This window comes from Furipterus horrens, unplaced genomic scaffold (genome assembly GCF_987537825.1).
Source record: "Furipterus horrens unplaced genomic scaffold, mFurHor1.1.pri manual_scaffold_5, whole genome shotgun sequence".
NCBI classification, from domain to species: domain Eukaryota; kingdom Metazoa; phylum Chordata; class Mammalia; order Chiroptera; family Furipteridae; genus Furipterus; species Furipterus horrens.
In genome coordinates this window covers 17,005,790-17,026,517 of record NW_028327175.1, presented here as the reverse complement: position 1 = coordinate 17,026,517, position 20,728 = coordinate 17,005,790, and the positions used below count along the sequence as shown (strand labels likewise).

At 37.3% G+C, this 20,728-nt stretch overlaps 1 protein-coding gene across 1 annotated transcript in view; it reads right to left on the bottom strand.

Moving 5' to 3' along the window:
- Nucleotides 1-20,728, bottom strand: part of CDH9 (cadherin 9) — a 109,423-nt gene that overhangs the window by 28,456 nt on the left and 60,239 nt on the right. The window contains exon 3 of the mRNA XM_090278894.1: nucleotides 314-608. Coding sequence (XP_090135020.1) covers nucleotides 314-608 — 295 coding nt within the window. The remainder of the gene's footprint in view (nucleotides 1-313; nucleotides 609-20,728) is intronic.

Below are 20,728 nucleotides of genomic sequence, written 5' to 3'. Positions count from 1 at the left end.
GTATTCCTTTCAATTCAGACAAAAATATACTCAACTGAACTGTCATTTGAATGGTAGTTGAGGTGAAAATGGTTGAAATACAGTGGAATAATTGTTCTCAGTATTAATCATTTTAAATATTAGTTACAACATAGCAGGACACAATAAAATATGTACCACTGGAAATATTTAAAAGTAAGATAGCTAACGCTAAATAGTATTTTTTAGTTACAGCTCTTATCCTGAAAGAGGCCACATGTCATAACTGGAAGTCTATAATATTACTTTAGCAAGCAAATAAAAAGTTAGTTTACATAGATTAACATATACCTACCTACTCCAGACATTTCAGGAACACTGGCAGTGTAAAATTCTTTTGTGAATTTTGGTTCATTGTCATTAATATCATGGATTTTAATGATAAATTCAGATTCAGGTTCCACCTGCCGCCCGGTCTTTCTGTCTATAGCCTTGGCACGAAGAATGTACAGTGATCTTTCTTCTCTGTCTAATTTCTTTGCAGCATGAATGTCTCCTGTATTTTCATCTATAACGAATATACTGCCAGCCCCATCTCCTGTTAATATGTATTTTAAATTTCCATCTCCTTTATCTTGGTCAGTGTGAAGCTTTAAAGAAGTAGAAAAAATAGTGCTATAAGTATATACATTGTTATTACTGAAAAAAATAATTTGACAGAAATCAATCTGTCTCCACAGCACATCACTGAAACAGTGATTGCAATGGTTATCTTAATTTTCACCGTTGGAAAACTAAACATTTCAGTTTTACCATTCTCAAATTTTTTCAATAATTATGTTTTTACACCATAGGTACCACATGTAAAATATGATGAAAATGCATATATCTTTTTTCAAAACACAGTGTTTTCAAAATATTTTTGAATAAAATTTTACTGAGATTTAAGCCTCTAGTACATTAAAAAGAAAAAGTTTATTAACCTAGGTCCTGAGTGTAAAATATTAATATACTCTTGACTAGATTTAAAATCACTAAACTCAAATAAGTGATCTGAGGAATTTTTGAACTTATAATGATGATAAATTTAGGAAAAATATTGTCATTTTAAAGTGATTTACCTCCTTACAGCATATTGTTTGTAGATGCACAGTTTCTGCCATTAGTGTCACCAAACAGAAAGAGGGGATTTTAATCGTGTATATTAGCCTTCGTAGGACTTTGGGAGGGTACTCTTTCAAGCACAGTGCTCCCACTTTTTTGAAATTGACATTTTATAGACATTTGAAATTTCAAGTAATACCAGCCCTACAGGAAGGACTTTTCCACTGTCCATATAAATAATTTCATAAAAATATTAGGATTTTTTATAAATTATCTTTCTTTTGATACTTACCCATCTTAGTAATAAACTTCTTAATGCAGAAGGCTGTTCATTGGGTATTTAAGGCAGGTAAAATTAATCAGGTATTCAGACATTTTGTATTAGAAAACAAATCTTGTTTGCCAACCTAACTGTTCTAAAACATGAGCCTTAGTTAGCCTGTACCTGCTATGCTCTCTCGATTACACACTTCACAATGTTCATGCATCTTACTCTACCTGTTTCTTTGGTTCCACATTCCATCTGTTAATTATTTGACTGCTTTAATCTGTTTTTTCTTTTTTTTTTTTTTAGTGTTAGCCAAAATCAAAAACTTAAAATTCACATTTTATTCCTCCTTCACTATCAACTCCAATGTTAAAATAATCACCTTTTTTTTCCTGAAATATCTTCCAGACCCATCTATGTGTTTCCTTCTGTTTAGCAGCACCCTTATTTGGCTTTCTAGCATATATTAGCTAGACTTTTGTAACAGTTTCTTAATTGAAGCCTGCCCCCTCCTCTTGCTCTACTCCAGTTTCTCACACTAAAGAAGTTTTATCTGCATCACAAATTTAGTCTTATTACTTCCAGCGTAAAAATCAATAAGACGCAGTGCATAAAAATCATGATCCTAGGCTTACAAACCAGGGTTAGTTTCATGCAAATTTTGGTGTTATATTGGGCAAATTGTAGGTGTGTGTATGTGGGCCTGTTCTATTAATGGGGATAGTATCCTTTTTAAAAGAATCTTTACTTTCATTGTTATTCTAATCATTTGGACTCCAGCCTTATTTATACATCATCCATAATCTCATCCTCAACTCAGCATGGGACACTATCACGTTTGTCACTTCAGCTAGGCATATCCATTTTTTTGGCCTTCTTTTATTTTCATTTCTTAGAACTGTTCCAGTCTTTATACCTGATGTTGGCATATGTTTTTCTCACCCTTTAACATCCTTCCTCTTCCCTGTATTTTTTTCCTAGAAAATATTAATCATATCTCATTTAAAAATTATCTTCCTGGGGATGCCTTTCCTGACTCTAGGGACCCAGGAATGCTGATGCAGTAGTTGAACTCTGTCGATTTAGAATAGACTTGACTGCTCTGTAATTATAAAGCACATTTCACTTTTCTGTTATATCACATTCGAAATTGTTTACTGTGCCTGCTAAATTCTAAAATAAAAAAAAGAGATTTTTAAAAAAATCTAGAATCTCAACACGTTCGAAATCAAATATTTCCCCTCTGTAAACAGTATGTTTGCACATATATACAATGGTTTTAACTGTAATTTATTACAAGATAAATGAAGTAATAAAAAATATAAAACGTGTCTCTTTTACATAAATGATATCTTAAAAATTACTGTCAATGACATTCTTTTAATGACTGAATTTTACAAATATTTTCCAAGCTATTTTATAACAAATATTGTTTAACATATATCCTTGTACTGCTAGTACTTTTCTCCTAAGAGGGAGGGAAGAAAAGAAAATACTTTTAATGGGAAGAAAAGAAGATACTTTTAATGACAGAAAATTATTAGGAAAGGATGAAAAATATAGATAAGTGGGTAGATTGAGGATTCATATGTATAACAAACCCTAATTTGGCAAAACGTGTGGGAAAAGCTAAAGTTTTCACTGTATTAATTTGGTTAAGCTAATTAATATAAAATGGCATTATTTTCAGGCATTAAAATCATGACTTTATATGTATATATAAAATTTATGTTAAAATACACAATATAGAGTATAGTTTAAACTTTTAGTATATTTACTTTTTATAAAAATACTCTCAATGAATAAATAATATTGAAAGCAGTTACATGGTTTATAATATTTTTTTATTTTTAAGTAGTACATATTTTGTGTATTTCATAAAATATTTATATTAATTTCTCTGAATGGTTTATATTCAATTAAAAATTCTCAAGGAAAGTTCAGTATTAAAATATGCTGTTTGGACAGGAAATTATGTCCAAGAGAAGTTAAGATAGTAATGGAATTACAAGATTTTCAGAGTATGTTTAAATTTATTAAATTTAGGTTACAAAATAAAATATTTAAAAAAATGTATTATTGTAAAAATGCATATATTGAAATCATTATTATTGAGATTAATCTATTCATACTTGCATTAGTTTCTGCCATGAAATATATGCCCTTTATTCTGTTAATTTAGAGCACCATTTTAAAAGAATAATTTTACATATAATTAAACACATTTTAAAACATTGCCTTTAATTTACAATTTATTTTAGGAATGAAACCTCCCAATGGTTATATTCTGGTGTAATCTTACAAAACTTCAACAACTATCCTGAAATCTTGAAATTATTTATCAATTATAATACATTATTAATTTTAAATCATACATTCAGTAGTGATATAAATCAATATTAAATTCTATTATATATTAACCAATGCATAAGTAGAAATCATATACATGATGCCAAATTTGACATTTTTATAGAATCAGTGAAACAGACTAAACTATAAACTTCATGAATATTAATTTTCTATTATAGAACAAAGCCCATATAAAAAGCCTTAAGAAATATGAATACCAAAAATATAATTATACTTTTCAGTTCTCAATGAATCAAGTAGTCCTCCTTAATAGCTTATTTGCCTCTTCTAAATTTGAATAAATACATAGAAAATATAACGACTCCTTGATATATTTCTAAATTGCTAACTACTAATTTTCAACAGTATCATTTTTAGTTTTGTCTTGGTATTTTTTTTATTTTTTAATTTTGAACCAAACTAGGCAACGGTGTGCCCAGATAGTTGACTAAACATTATTTTGGGTGTGTCTGTAATGATCTTTCTGGATTAAAGTAACAGTTGAATCAGTAAGCTCAGTAAAATGGATTGCCTCCTCCCAATATAGGTGGGCCTCATCTAATCCTTCAAAGGCCTGAGTACAAAATAGGCGGAGTGAGAGAAAATTCACTCTCTCAGCCTGTCTGTCCTAGACTGATACTGGAAGTTACACCAATGGCTCTCTGGCTTCTTAAGCATTGGGATTCAGACTTTAACTACTGTATCAGCATTCCTGGGCTCTGACTTGCAGACTGCAGGTCTTATTTTTCTAGGTTCCATAACAGCATGAGCCAATTCTTGTTATATATGTTTCTATATAATAATATAATATATAAAATATGTGAATATAACAATTTAAATATATATTTGAGTGCAATAATGCAATGTATACTTATATTTTCTAGAAAAACAGTTTGGTGTATATATAATATGTATAAATACATAAATTATATTTTATATAAATAAAATTCATTTTAGTATAGGTTTTCCAGAGAAAGAGAATCAATAGTTCTTAGGGAGAGTTGAATGTTAGAGAAGGTTTGTCTTTAAGACCTACTCATCTGTACTAAATGTGTCTAGAAGACACACTTTGTTTCTCCCAGCCTTTCCCAAATGAACCAACATCTTTTATCATAGTAGCTGTGCACTGAAAAAGAAGAAATTGATCAGATCTTTTGGAATTATTGGATATTGGCTCTGAATTGTCACTGATTCCAGGAGATGTAAAACATTTGTGTGACGTGCACACCAGAGCAGAGGAATACAGAAATCAGGTGATTAATGGAATTTACCTAAGGTTTGTCTCATAGTGAGCTCAGAGGGTCCCCCAAGCCATCTTGAGGTGAAGGATAAATTATTACATCTAGCCCACTCTACAACTAAAAAGTGTGGGGGCACAATGCCTAGTGGGCCTCTTTGTGTTTTTGGAGACAACATATTCTTTCTATGGGCGTGTTATTCTGTTCATTTATCAAGTCACCTGGAGAACTGCTAGAAGTGAGTGGGATCCAGAACTTGAAAAGTCTTTACAAGAAAGAGTTCCAAGTTGTTCTGCAATTCCTCAACCAGTTTGGTTATATAATCAAACTTTGGTTGAAGGTGTTGGTAGCAGGCGGAGATACTGTTTGGATCCTTTGACAAGCCCCTATAGGTGAAGTTCAAGGCAGGCCTTTAAGATTTTAGAGCAAATTCCTAGTATCCTCTGTAGGTAACTAACCAATCTTTGGAGAATCAGCTCTTAGCCTACTACTGGGCCTTAGAAATTGAATATATATCCATGAGCTGCCAAGTTACCATGCAATCTGAGGTGTTCAGCATGAACTGGATGTTATCTGATCAGTCAGATCATAAAGCTGAGTGTGCACAGCAGCACTGGAAGTGGTATATACATGATCAGGCCTGGATGTGCCCTGGAAGCACAAGCTGAGTTACAGAAAAACATGGCTCAAATGCCCATGGTCCCCACTCCACACTGTCTTCTCTCTCTCAGGCTATGCCTGTGGTTTCACAAGGAATTCCTTTCATCAGCTGAATTAAGAAGAAAACTCTTGGGCCCAGTTTTGAGTTACTTATGCATGATATTTAGACATCACTTAATAGTGGACAGTGAATCAGTATAGTCCCCTTTCTGGAACATCATCAAAAGGCAGTGGTGAAGAGAATTTCTCTCAGTAGGCAGAACTTCAGGCAACTCCCCTGGTTGTTTATTTTACTCAGAAAGAAAAATGGCCACACATGCAATTACATATCAGTTTATGAGCTGTCACTAACAGTTTAGCTTAATATTCAATAAGTTGAAAAGAACATGATTTAAAAAATGGTAAAAAGGGAGGAAGAAGCTTTTGGGCACACCTCTCTAAAAGTGCAAAAAGCATGTATCCCATGGGAGTGATCACCAAAGGATGACTTCAGTAGACTAGAATCTTAATAATCAAGCAGAAAGAATGACCTGTTCTGTGTATACCTGTCTGCTTCTTTTCCTAGCCGTTTGTGCCATCTCATGGGCTCATGAGTAAACTGGCCACCGGGTCAGGGATGGAGGTTATGCACGGTCTCAGCCATATGGACATCCACTCACTCAGGGCCATCTGGCTTCAGCCACCACTGAATGCCCAATCTGCCAGCAGCTGACCAAAATTGATTTCTTCAAATGATACCATTCGAGGGGAAGCAGATCAGTTACACTGGACATCCTCCATAATGGAAGAGGCGATGTTTTATTGTTACTAGAGTAGACACTCTGGATAGATTTGTCTTCCATGCACACAATGCTTCTGCCAAAATTACCATCATGGACCCACAGAATGTGTCATCCATCATCATGGTATATGGTGTAGCATTGCTTCTAATCAAGGAGATAACTTCAGAAAAACGTGAATGGGAATGAGTGAATTCTCACAAAATCCATTGGTCTTACAATTGTTCACATCACCCTGAAGCAGTTGATTTGATAGAATGGTGGAATGGCCTTCTGAAGACTCAACTACTGTGACAGTTAGGAGCTAATACCTACAGGCCCAAAGCAAGATTCTGTAGAAGAATGTGTATGCTCTGAATCACTATCCAGTATATGGTACTGTTTCTCCCACAGGCAGGATTCATAAGTCTAAGAACCAACAGATTGAAATAGGAGTGGCACCACTATTATTATTAGTGACCCACTAGCAAAATTTTTCCTACCAGTTCCTGCAACCTTATACAACGATGGAATAACATTTTTAATTTCAGAGTCAGGAATGTCCACAAAGAAACACAAAAATGATTCCATTGAACTGGAGAACTATTCCGTGACTACTTCGGATTCCTCATTCCTCTGAATCAGAAGGAAAAGAAAGAGTCACTGTAATGCCTGGAGTGTTAGATCCTGACAATATAGGGAGAAGTGGATGCTACTCCACGAGGGAGGCACGGAATAGTATATCTGGAAACATAAGATCCCTTAAGGTGTCTCTTATCACCATGCCCTGTAATTAAAGCCAATGGAAGGCTATAACAACCCAATGCATATAGGACCACTCATGGTCTGAATTCTTTAGGAATGAAGGTTTGAATTTCCTCAATAGATAAAGAACCACAGCCAGATAAGGCGTTTGCTATAAACAAAGAATTAGTAGAAAAAGTCGTTAGAAATACCAGCTAAAATCACATGAGTAGTTACAGAAATGAGGACTGTAATTGTCAAAAGTATTTCCTCCTTACTTTGTTGTGAATATGTGTGTGTCTGCTTAAGTTAAGCAAACCATTTTCTTTTCTCTCTTATTCTTGTATCATGCAAACTGAGATGAATTGATTTCTATTATAATATTCAAGTGTGGTTCATATTATATCATTGTATTTAAGTCACAGGATTTAAGATGAAAAGTTCACATCACTTGACTTTACCTCTTCTTCTAGAAGAGGGATTGGTATGATTTCAGTTGTATGCAGGACAGTTGTATCATCTTAGGCAAAATTACAAATCTTGTTATTGTCCTTAATCAAAGATTAAGTATGGTTTAAGGATATGTCTCTGGTGTGGAGATGACAAGGAGTAGAATTGAGATGGTTAATTTTAAGTGTCCATTTAACTGGATCATAGGGTGCTTATATATTTAGTTAAACCAGTGGTTCTTAACTGGTGGGTCACGACCCCTTTGGGGATCGAATGACCCTTTCACAGGGGTTGCCTAAGACCATCAGAAAACACTTACATAATTACATATTGTTTTGTGATTAATTACTATGCTTTAATTATGTTCAATTTGTAACAATGAGAATACACCCTGCATATCAGATATTTATATTACAATTCATAACAATAACAAAATTATAGTTATGAAGTAGCAATGAAAATAATTTTATGATTGGGGGTCACCACAACATGAGGAACTGTATTAAAGGGTCACGGCATTAGGAAGGTTGAGAACCACTGAGTAAAACATTATTCTAGTTATATCTGTGAGGGTGTTTTGAGGTAAGATTAATATTTGAATTGGTGAGCCATGAAAGCACATTGCTCTCTCCCTTGTGGGTGTGAATCCCTCAGTTCACTGAAGAGCCGAATACAACAAAAGGCGCTGAGTTAAGAGAAGAGATGCTCTCTCAAACTGTGTTTGTGCTGGGACATTGATCTTCCACGACCTTAGATTTAGCCTCAGAATGGAACTTTCACCTTCAGAATTCCTGGTTGGTTCTCAAGACTTCAGACTCAGCAGGAAACTATATTTTTGGCTCTCCAGCTTGCAGATCTTAGAACTTCCCAGTTTCCATAATCACATAAGCCACTTTCTTATAGGAAATACAAGGTCTGTATGGTAAAAATCCAGCTATGTTAATATAACGAGATTGGTTTGCATGACATCCATATAGCCTGGCAGCCAACGAGAGTGAACTGGAATGTACAGGAGTGAACAGTGACCATTTCACTGCACTAGTCAGTGGGGGTGGTGTATGCCGTGGAGTGAGCACGTGTGCTGTGCAGCTGTCACATTCAGTAGAGAAATTAATCTGAATCAGATTTTGCATTAAGCTTGAACATTCTTCTGTGGAAACTATTCGAATGATTCAGAAGGCCACAGTGATGGCCAGCTGGTGACTGGAAGCTTCATCACGACACACGCCTGCTCATGTGTCATGTCTCCTACAGAGTTTTTTGGTGAAACATCAAACCACCCAGGTGACTCAGCCTCCTACAGCCCAGATTTGGCACCCTGTGACTTTTGGCTTTTCCCAAAACTAAAATCATCTTTGAAAGGGAAGAAATTTTAGAGCATCAGTGAGATTCAGGAAAATATGACAGGGAAGCTGATGGCAATTGGGAGAACTGTGTGGGGTCCCAAGGTGTCTGCTTTGAAGGGAACTAAGGTGTCATTGTCTTATGTATAATGTTTCTTGTATCTTGTATCTTCTTTAATAAATGTCTCTATTTTTCACATTACCTGGCTTAAAAATACATTTGAACTCTATTAATTTGTTCAGTTTTTAATAAGAAAAGATATAAGCTTTTTTGCTGACAGTTGCTAAAAATAACTATTAATAGTAATTGTAATATTTATTTCTGACATTCTCATAATCAAAGTATTTAAAATACCAGTATATTCTGTGTCAGCTTAAAGGTATATTTTTCTTTTTGAATAAGTTATGCATTTTTTTCACTGTCATTATTATACAGAAAGAATCAAGGTAACATCTTTTATGACTATATCACAGAACTCATTTCTTGCAGGGAAGTGTTCTATTTAGTAGGTAATAGAAACATTATTACAGATAATGGGTGACTAAAAGGCTCTATCAATTGGCTTTATCACTTAAATAAACATGCTCTAATTTTGAATATCAGAGGAGTAAGGAGATATGTCACTGGAATTGATTGTAGAATCTAGAGGTAGGGATAGAAGAGTTGAGGGATGCAATTACAAACACTTCAATTTCTATGCATGAAATGTTTTTTTTTTTTTTTCCCCTTATTCCATATTCAGTGACGCCAGGTGCATTTAACATTTTGTGTATGTGATGAATTCCTAAGGTATAATTTTGATGTAATTGAATTTACCAGCTCATATTTCTAAAGATATTTAGAGATGAGTCATAACGTCAACCCTTATGGACTAATTAGAGCTACCTATAAATTCAGTTACATTACCAAGCAACAGACTTGTCCTAGATCCTCTACCTGCCAAATCCCTGATCTGCCTAAAGATGGGATGGAAGATGGCTGAGGAGAGTGAGTAAGGCTGCTTTTATTACCATTTCTGTAGGTAGATAACATGCCTGCTAAGCTAACAGTCAATCATCAGTGGAAAAAAGTAATAAATAGAAATGGGAGCTATAACATAAGGAAAGGGTACTGATAAAAAGATTAGTGTACCAGGGAGGGATACATTTATGCAATTTCCAAGTGACCATCTCAGGGAAAGGAGACAATACTCTTAGTTATCCCTTTCCAGTCTAATGACGACCAATGGCAAGTGAAGGGAGAGACCTCAGGACTTGTTATCCCTATAGAAGAAATACTGAACTCCTGCTCATTTTGCCAGTCCAAAAATTTATGTGTGACTTGATAAACACTGGCCCCAATATTTAAAATATTCTGTGGGTATGTTAAAAGCTCATCTGTAAATTCTGAATAGAACTAAAATAACATTCCTACAATGTTGTCAGCATAATGAAAATGTCTTGCTAGCCTATATAGGGACATTAGAAAAATCTCTTCTTTAGGAGACTGACAATGGCTGGATATTGATCTTGAGAGAAAACAAAGCTCTAATTAAATTAATTAAACAATAACTTCAGCATATCTGTCAACAGTGGTAGAAAAGGGCTTACTCTTCACACATAAAGGCTGTCAGATGTCATAATTGCTGGTCACTTTAAGGGCCAATAACAGTGTGGCTTAGTGAGCCAAACAAAATAAATGCAATTGTGTGAATACTTTATTAAACTTCAGCAAAATAGGGCATCACATAAAAGTGTGGTTTTTGTCATTGTTTTTAAAGTTCTGAATATTGCAGATAAAAAAGTCTTTACCATAGTGTAACTCATTGGGTTTCAATAGAGAGAGCAGGAAAATTTTGTTATTATACCTGGCAGCCAGTGTCCTCAATCCATTCCTGTTTTAACTGGGAAGTTGTTACATCCACAAACCAAACGTGACCCAGGATTCACAGGATGTTTTTTGGTCACTATCTCAGTCAGTTGGAATGTATGGTACACAAGGAAATTACAACATTAATCTCTCTGACAAAGCTATAGGATGAACAAATGCTTTGCATGTTGATTTATAGAATTAAATTAAAAACAAACTCATTTAAATGATAACTCTCCAGAATGAGAAAATATTTTATGACCTGAATTGAAGTTACCACTTTATGAAAGGCTTCAGAAAACTATCCAGATCAGAAAGAAAATTAGGCTTCATAAAAAGTATGCATTCAATAAATACTTACATCAACACCTTGAAAAATGTTCAACTGACTGTGGCCACTGGAGGAATAAAAGTAATTGCAATGACAACGAATATTAAAATACTCTGAAGGGATATCATTATGTCATCAAGCTTTGCAAAGGAAATTACTATTAAATACAATATGAGTAGAGTCCCTTTCACTGACAGGGTGTTAGTAAGATGAATTCTTTTAGAAAATATAACACAAACTATAACAGAAAATTGAAGACATCTTAGAAATACACAGTATGGAAATATTGACTGAGGACAGAGGATTGACTAGGAAGTTCAACAGTTCATCTATATAGCATGTTTCCTTCACATTACTAGAGAGAGTGAAATTAAGCACGTGGCTGTTTTTTTTTTTTTTTTTTTTTTTTTTTTTTGTAACCGTGCTTGGAAAAATGCTTTAAATAAGTGAATATCATTTGGTTGAAGGAGAATAGTTAACTTTAAAATGTTTTAGTGTTGAGCGGATTGTTCATGGTGTAGGATCGCCTTTGGTACTTAAACCAAGAACATATGATTAATGAGGCATGCTCTCTGGAATATGTCTCATAAGCTATCTGAGTACATAATGGAGATGCTTTATAACTTAAATAAAACATTTTTTAAAAGCAGGTGACTGTCTCTCTTACTTAGGGACCTATTCTTTAAACATGGGCTAGAGACACATTCCGTGGAGATCTGGAAAGTTGTACTGAATACCTTTCACCTCTTCTCACTTTATATTTTTCCGTAGATTGTAACTGTCCTTGAAATTATCAGTAAAGCTTGATATTGGGCAATATGTCTTTCTTATGTGAGTCTGATATGACAATTCCTTATAATTTGTCTTTGCTCAGAAGGAAAAGATGGTCATATATCATTCCTTAATAGTGACGTCTCAATGCTATTGACACAAACACCTCTCTCCGTGGTCCAATAATGCCCACAAAACTTTCATCCTTAATACATGGGTCCAGTTGAAAAAAAAAGAATAGCAATTTTCTGTAGAAACTTAAATTTGTTGTTTTAAGACATTAATTCTCATTGAATTAACCCAAAATGTCTCCATTCCTTAAATAACACACAGTTTGAGGCTGTTTTAAAATGGTTAAGAAAATTAAAATAAATATGTAATTAAGAATCATATTATACAACTGATACTATATGTGATATTGTCATAAAACACACTGACATCAGAGAATTCTTCACATTAACTTCAGTGTAACCTTAGTGTTGATAGAGGCTTGTAAATTTCTGCAATATATTTCCTCATTTTTATTGCTAAACGTTAAAGTCTATACTAAGTAATACACTAAACATTTTCTTTAGAAAACCTAATAAGGCAGTAGTTTGACATATACAAACACTATATCATTTTGATTCAATTATTACAGTGTGAATTTTAAGCTATAACTATCATTCTATTAATTTTTCTTTATTATACTTCAAAAACATTTTTAAAAATAAATTTATGCACTAATGTACTACTAGTGAACTCACAAAGCATTTCTCTTAGAAATTTCCCTAGATACTGCCCTAATGAATTTATCATTACTCACAATGACTTCTTATTTCTGTCTTCCATTTATACTTTCTAAGTAGTTTATCTTGTCAAATGATTTTACAGACAACTTATATGTAGGCACTCACACAATGAAATTTCCACTTACAATTTTACTGTCTTTTCAAATTTAATATTTCAATGCCTGCTTTTCATACCATCAATGTGTCAAGGAAGCCATTTTTAATTTTATATTGTCCAAATAGAATTCTCTATTTCTCTATTGGCCGTCTACCTTGCCTTTTCCTGTACACTCCACTATAGTCAATACTGCTCTCCTTTGTATGATTAATTGTATCAAAATTATTTCTTCTCTTTCTCTTTCATCTCCATTCAATGTATCTGTAAATTCCATCATCTCAATTGTTTATCTTAACATCTTACTTCAAGCCACCACTGTTGACCAATTGAATTACTTCAGTGGCTTCCTACCAGTTTCCTGGAATCTCTTCCTCCTTTAGATTCCATGACCCACATACAACCAGAGTGATATTTTTCCAACTAGAATGAGCTTATAGGAATCAATGGTTTTAAACAGATCTATGGCTTTTCATTTCAGTAACTCACTCTTACATCTCTCTCCCCTTCTCTCTCTCTCTATCATTTATCTATCATCTCCATCTCCATATTTCAAGAACAGCTAATTAGAGATTTTCTCTTTTGCCATGTGATGCACTAAGATCACATATTCTAGGTAATAAGACATAGGTATACCTTTCTTCCTATCACAAATCTTCAGGTAAAGTTTCTTACATGAATCTTTCTACAGTTAGCAGAAATACTGTTAATATGTTATATGCTAAGATACACTAAGCATCAGTGTAGTATAATTGTTAAAAATAATAAATTTTTAGAGATAAACATGTTTAAAATCCTATATCTGCAATTGATACTATGTGATTTGAGCAAGTGATTTAACCTCTGTATCTCCATAAAATCATTATAATAATAGTGATCACTCTTAGAATTGAGTTTTTTTTTAATATGTAAAACAATAAAATACCTGGGCCATGATTAGTTCTTCATAAATATTACACATAATCATTAACAAATTGCATAAAGTTATCTTTCTCTGGTTTTTTAATTTATCTATGAGGAGATATAATTACCTTTTATCCTTAGTAATTAGTTTTTCACTAATAATATTATTTCATAATATTATTTCATAATATTTCAAAATTAATGTGATAACTTCTGTACCTCCAATTTTTCAATTGCATTTACTTGTTTGTCAAAAAATATATATTTAGTTGTATTTTATGTTTTTGATTTCCAACTAAAATACTAAAATAAACTTATTTTTGAAACGTATAATACCTTTTGTTGTAAGACTGGTATATATATAATATTTATGAAAAGTGATCTTATGCATAATTTAAGAATAATAAAATCTATTTACTAAAGATCATTTTGTTATCAATTTGATGTATCCATGAATATTTGGAATTACTTAAATGGCAAATTTGATGCACAACTATAGGCATTATGCAGATTTCAGGTTATCCAACAATATACTTGCTCTGCATCAAAGTAATTAATGAGGCCCTGGCTGCTGTGGCTCAGTGGATTGAGCATCGGCCTGCGAGCCAAGTGTCGCTGGTACGATTCCCAGTCAGGGCACATGACTAGGTTGCACATCAGCTCCCCAGTTGGGGGCACAAGTGAGAGGCAACCACACAGTGATGTTTCTCTCTCTCTCTCTTTCTCCTTCCCCTCGCTCTAAAAATAAATAAATAAATAAACAAACAAATAAATTATTTAAAAAAAAGTAATTAATGAGTTCTGGAACAGCCTACAATTTAAGTAGATCATTATTATTTTACATATGATTCTGTTAATAAATTATATAAAAGTCATGGTGAGTAATCTTATTTAAAATGTTAAAGTAAGGGAACAAATTTAGGTTCCTGTTCTTTCTCATAAACAAACTGAAACAAGACAAAAGAAATACTACAATATATGGATTTAAAACAATGTTGGGAACAGAATGGATACATTAGTTAATTTTAGCCAATTCCTGGAAAAGAGCAAATGGGGGGGGGGGATTCACTAACATATGATTTTGAGAAAAGAGCCCAACTTTCAGTGAACAACAACAAACAATACTCTAGTGGGAACAGATGAGTTTATTTTTTTAGTACATATGAACCCCTGAGGTAACAGAAGTGGAAAATGAAAATGACAAGGATGAACATTGAGGGAGTTTATCAAAGAATGGTTTATAAAATGACATCATTGATTAGTTGATTTTTGCCTCTCTTCTTCCCTGACATTCAACTGATACAAAAGATAGGCTTTCAAAGAAATCAGAAGTCTTACACTAGTTTTCCTTATTTATTTATTAGAAAGATGCCTTCCTTGTGTGCCTGCCAAATTCTCACACATACTTGCTAAAATAATGTCTCTCATTGCGTAGGGATCTTCCCTAAGCCCAAAGCTGAAGTACATCTATAAAACAGGGGATAATGGCCATAATAGCAGTCATAGATTTGAACAAACAAAAAATTCTCCTACGTTTGAAGAAAACGGGTGACTAGAAATTAACTAAGAAAAGATTTTAAAAACTGAACTCAGAAGATACTGCATCAGTACAGTGAAGACAAATTTACCTCAAATAAAATCTAAATAGTATGCTTACTATTCTTTTGAAGAACTTAGGTTCACAAAGGAAAAATATTTCACTATAAAAGGGCAATTAGAAACACAGAATCTATGTAATTAAATATTGAAAAAAATTAATAAGAATGACCAGACAAAGGTTAGAATAAAGATTAAATCAGGCTACAAATTAATGCAAAATAGGTAAATGACCTAACTTAAAGAGTTAAAAACAAAATAAAATTGTTAGAAAAAAATATAGAGCAAAAATCCATAATCTTGGGCTTAGCAGTGTATTCTTAACAGAATCAGAAAATGAAACATAAGTAAATTGGATGTCTTCGAAAAGACAATAAGAAAATAACTGTGTGCATAAAAAGACACCATCAGAAAGGTAAAAAATAAGCTACATAATGGAAGAAAAGATTTGGAAAGAATATATCTGATAAAGGTTTAATGTCCAGAATATATAAAGGCTCTTACAATTTCACAACAAAAAGACAAACAACAAAATTTAAAAATGGTTTAATGACTTGAATAGATATTTTTATAAAGAATATATTCAAAAATAAAAACATAAAAAGATGCCTGACATTATTAGTCACTAGAAAAATGCTAATCAAAACCACAATGAGATACCATTTTATACCAATCACAAGAAGTACTGAAAATAAAATGGAGAAAAAGAAACCTAGGCAAGGATGTGAAATTGGAACCCTTCTGCATTTCTGGTGGTAAGGTAAAACAGTTCATCTACCATGGAAAACAGGTTAATGGTACCTCAATAAGCTAAACATAGAATTATCATATGATCCAGCAATTCCACTCCTACATATATGTCCAAAAAATGAAAACATGTATTAAAAATAAATACTTGTATATTAATGTTTGCAGCAACCTTACTCACAGAAACAAAAGATGGAACCAAACACTCATCAGTGGAGAATGAATAAAGAAAACTTGGTATAGAACAATGGTATATCACTCTACTATAAAAATTAGTGAAGTACTGATATATCCTACAATATGGATGTACCTCAAAAATATTACACTGAATGAAAGAAGCCAGAAATAATATATAGCATAGCGTATACTTTTATTTATATACAATATGCAGGAGAGGTAAATTCTTAGAGACCGAAAACAGGTTAGTTAGTGGTTGACAGGGTCTGGGGGTTAGGGGATAAGGAGGTGACTGCTTAGTAGGTTGGGATTCCTTTTAGGGCTGATGAAATGTTTAGAAAATAGAGGTGATGGATACACATTAGAATTGTAATAAATTCCATTGAATAGTGCATTTCAAATGGTTTTTATGTTAGTAATACTTCAAAAAAGAGAAGGAAAACTCTGACTCCAAAAAACCTCCGCTGCCTTGCGGCATACCTCCTCGGGGGAAAGGCTAGGGGAGTAAACCCCGACAGAAAATCCGGAGCCGGAGTCCCTAAGGCGGTTTGACGTTGTAGTCAACACCGGCAACTCCTGCGGCGCACCTGAAACCAAGCTGTACTGACTCTGTCTTTCCCCTTGGATCCTTCAGATGCGAAGAGAGGGGGGGGTCTGCTGCATGGACAACAGCTGGCCCTCCATATCACCCTGCCCAGGCTTTGTAGCTTCACTGGAGAGGACACTCCAGCGTCATCGCAAGATGTCGACTTAACACGGGAGGAGACAGTTACCGGTTATAAGCTCATCCGATTGGCGAAGGAAACGAGCGCCAGGGGTCTCCTCTGACGGTGGGAGAGGTCATCGCACCTCACTGGACAGCTACCGTCTCGCCATGGCTCGCCTGCTCCACTGGGTGCGTGGGGATCAGAAAGGCATCTCTTGAAAAGTGGGCCACAAAACACTCGCACCAGGCAATTCCAAGCAAGCAACAAGAAAGAAGCCTCCAGCTCTTCGCCTCGCTAGCTGGAACATCAGGACCATGTGTCCCGGACTTACTGCAGACCTTCTGTGGATCAATGCTGCCAGGAAAACCGCCGTCATCGACAGGGAACTGGCACGACTAAACATCGACATTGCGGCTCTACAGGAGACCCGGTTGGCCGACAACGGAACTATCAGAGAAACCAACTACACCTTCTACTGGCAAGGGAAGTCTCCGGACCAACCAAGACAGCACGGTGTTGGGTTCGCTGTGAAGAACACGCTTGTTAACTCCATAGAGCCACCCACAGGAGGCACAGAGAGATTACTTACCCTCCGATTGTCAACAACTTTCGGCCCAGTCAGCATTCTTAGCGCGTATGCCCCAACCCTCTGCGCCACCACCGAAGAGAAAGAGCAGTTCTACCATGCACTGGACGAAGCGTTATCCAAGATCCCCAGAAGTAACGCTCTTTATCTCCTTGGAGACTTCAACGCAAGAGTAGGAGCCGACCACATGGCCTGGCCCACCTGCCTTGGAAACTTTGGGAGAGGAAAGATCAATGAGAATGGTCAGCGACTGCTTGAGCTTTCGTGTCACCACGGCCTGTGCGTGACAAACACATTCTTCAAGTGCAAAGAGATCCACCAGGTGTCATGGAGGCACCCCCGCTCCCGCCACTGGCACCAGCTTGACCTCGTCATCACCAGAAGAACGGATATTGGCAGCACCCTCCTCACCCGCAGCTACCACAGTGCAGACTGCGACACGGACCATGCCCTCGTGGTAAGCAAGGTGCGCATAATGCCGAAGAGGTTGCACCACTCCAAGATGAAGGGTCGCCCACGCATCAACACAAGTTGTGCCAGCAACCCAGTTAAGACCCAGCAATTCATCAACAGGATGGAAGATGCACTCGGCGAGGGAGTGGCGGCAGATGACATTATCGAATCCAATTGGCCACGTCTCCGCGACGCCATATACAACTCTGCCATTATTGCTTACGGGAAGAAAGAGCAGAAGAACGCTGACTGGTACGAGGCTCACTGGGAAGAAATGGAACCCGTGATCGAGGCTAAGAGGAAGGCCCTACTGGCTTACAAGGCCACGCCCACTCCCAGTACACTTCAAGCTCTACGGGCTGCCAGGAACAAAGTCCAGAAGACCGCCCGCCACTGTGCCAACACCTATTGGCTAAACCTGTGCAGAACCATCCAGGAAGCTGCCGATATAGGCAACGCATGAGGAATGTATGAGGGTATCAAGAAGGCAACAGGCCCAATCCCCTCCAAGATCGCCCCCCTTAAGTCCAAGACAGGTGAGGTCATCACTGACCAGGAACAGCAAATGCGGCGGTGGACCGAGCACTACCTCGAGCTGTACGCGACGAGGAACACCGTAACAGACACTGCTCTTAACGCCATCCCAGACCTACCAGTCATGGAGGAGCTAGACACCCCACCTACTGCGGCAGAGCTTGGCAAAGCCATCGACCGCCTCGCTTGCGGGAAAGCACCAGGAAGCGACGGAATCCCTCCAGAAATCCTAAAGAGCGGGAAACCAGTCCTGCTACAGCCGCTCCACCATCTACTCTGTCTCTGCTGGAAGGAGGGTTACATCCCCCAGGATATGAGAGACGCCAACATTATCACCATGTACAAGAACAAAGGAGACCGCAGCGACTGCAACAACTACCGGGGCATCTCTCTCCTCAGCGTCGTCGGCAAAGTATTCGCCCGGGTCGCTCTTGCCCGCCTGCAGACCCTTGCTTCCCGCGTCTACCCAGAGTCCCAGTGTGGCTTCAGAGCTGGCCGTTCAACAGTGGACATGATCTTCTCCCTACGCCAGCTGCAGGAGAAGTGTCACGAGCAGCATAAACCACTCTACCTCGCCTTTATCGACCTCACGAAGGCGTTTGATCTGGTCAGTCGAAGCGGACTCTTCAGCTTGCTACGGAAGATTGGCTGTCCACCACATCTGCTTGCTGTGGTCATGCCCTTTCACGACAACATGCACAGCACGGTGTCCTACAACGGCGCAACCTCTGAGGCCTTCCCAGTCAGCAGCGGAGTAAAGCAGGGCTGCGTCCTCGCGCCTACGCTGTTCGGAATCTTCTTCTCCATGCTCCTCCAATACGCCTTTAAGGACTGCAGCGAGGGTGTCTTCATTCACACCAGATCCGATGGCAAGCTCTACAACCTGGCCTGTCTACGAGCCAAGAACAAAGTCAAAGAGGTGCTCATCCGTGAGATGCTCTTCGCCGACGACGCAGCTTTGACATCACACTCCGAAGAGGGACTCCAGCAGCTAGTCACTTGCCTTTCCCACGCATGCAAGGAGTTCGGACTAGCCATCAGCCTGACGAAGACGAACGTTATGGCTCAAGGCACGGGGACTCCCCCATGCATCACCATCGACGGATACACCCTGGAGGTTGTCAACGACTTCACTTACCTCGGGTCCACCATCTCGAGCTCTCTGTCAGTTGACTTGGAGGTCAACCGGAGAATCGCCAGGGCAGCCACAGTTATGGCCAGACTGAACCGGCGAGCGTGGAACAATTCCAGCCTCACTGAGGAAACCAGACTGTGCATCTACCAAGCCTGCGTACTCAGCACTCTCCTCTATGGCAGCGAGACATGGACCACCTACGCAAGGCACGAAAGGAAACTCAACAGCTTCCACATGAGGTGCCTGCGATGCGTCCTGCATGTCGCCTGGCAGGATAAGGTCCCCAACACCGAGGTGCTGAAGCGAGCCAACATGAGCAGTTTGCATGCAGTTCTTAGAGAGAGACGCCTCAGGTGGCTCGGCCATGTCAAAAGAATGGATGCAGGCCGTATTCCCAAAGACCTCCTCTACGGCGAGCTAGCAGAAGGCCAGAGGATGACAGGGCACCCAAAACTGCGGTTCAAAGACATCTGCAAAAAGGACATGACACAATGCTCCATCAATCTCAACACATGGGAAGTTCAAGCAGACGACCGCCTAGTCTGGAGGCTCGCGGTCAGGCAAGGTACGTCACGTGCAGAGGCTGCGCGCAACGAGGAGGCGGTCCAGAAAAGATCGAGGCGGAAGCAGCGTCAACAGCAGCAACAACGGCCATCTGCCTTCACCTGTACCAAGTGTGGCAGGGATTGTCACTCCCGAGTCGGACTGCACAGCCATTCTCGGCGGTGCAGATAGACTCTCAAGAAGCTACGCCATCGTCTCTCGAGACGGACGGCTGCCGATGATGATGACTTCAAAAAAGTAAAAGAAAAAGATAAAGCAACGAGTCATAGAAATCTGGATCTCTTATCTGGTTTTGCTTGTCTTCTTTTATCATGAAATTTTACTACATACAGCAAAATCTCTTCAGTGCTTCTAATGAAGGAAAATAAGCAGTTCACCTGCAGGGGAACGTGCATTTGTTAAACAGTAGACTTCTCATCAACAACCTTGAACACTTAATGATAAAGGAGTGATCAATGCTCTTGATGTATATGTTCAAATTATTGCGGAGCTTGAGTTTCGTACTCAGGAAAGCTGTCAATAAAACAGGCGGGTAGCCCCCACCAGTGTGACTCAGTTGGTTGAGTGTTGCCCAACAAAGCCAAAGGTCACCAGCTGGATTCCAGTCAGGGCACATGC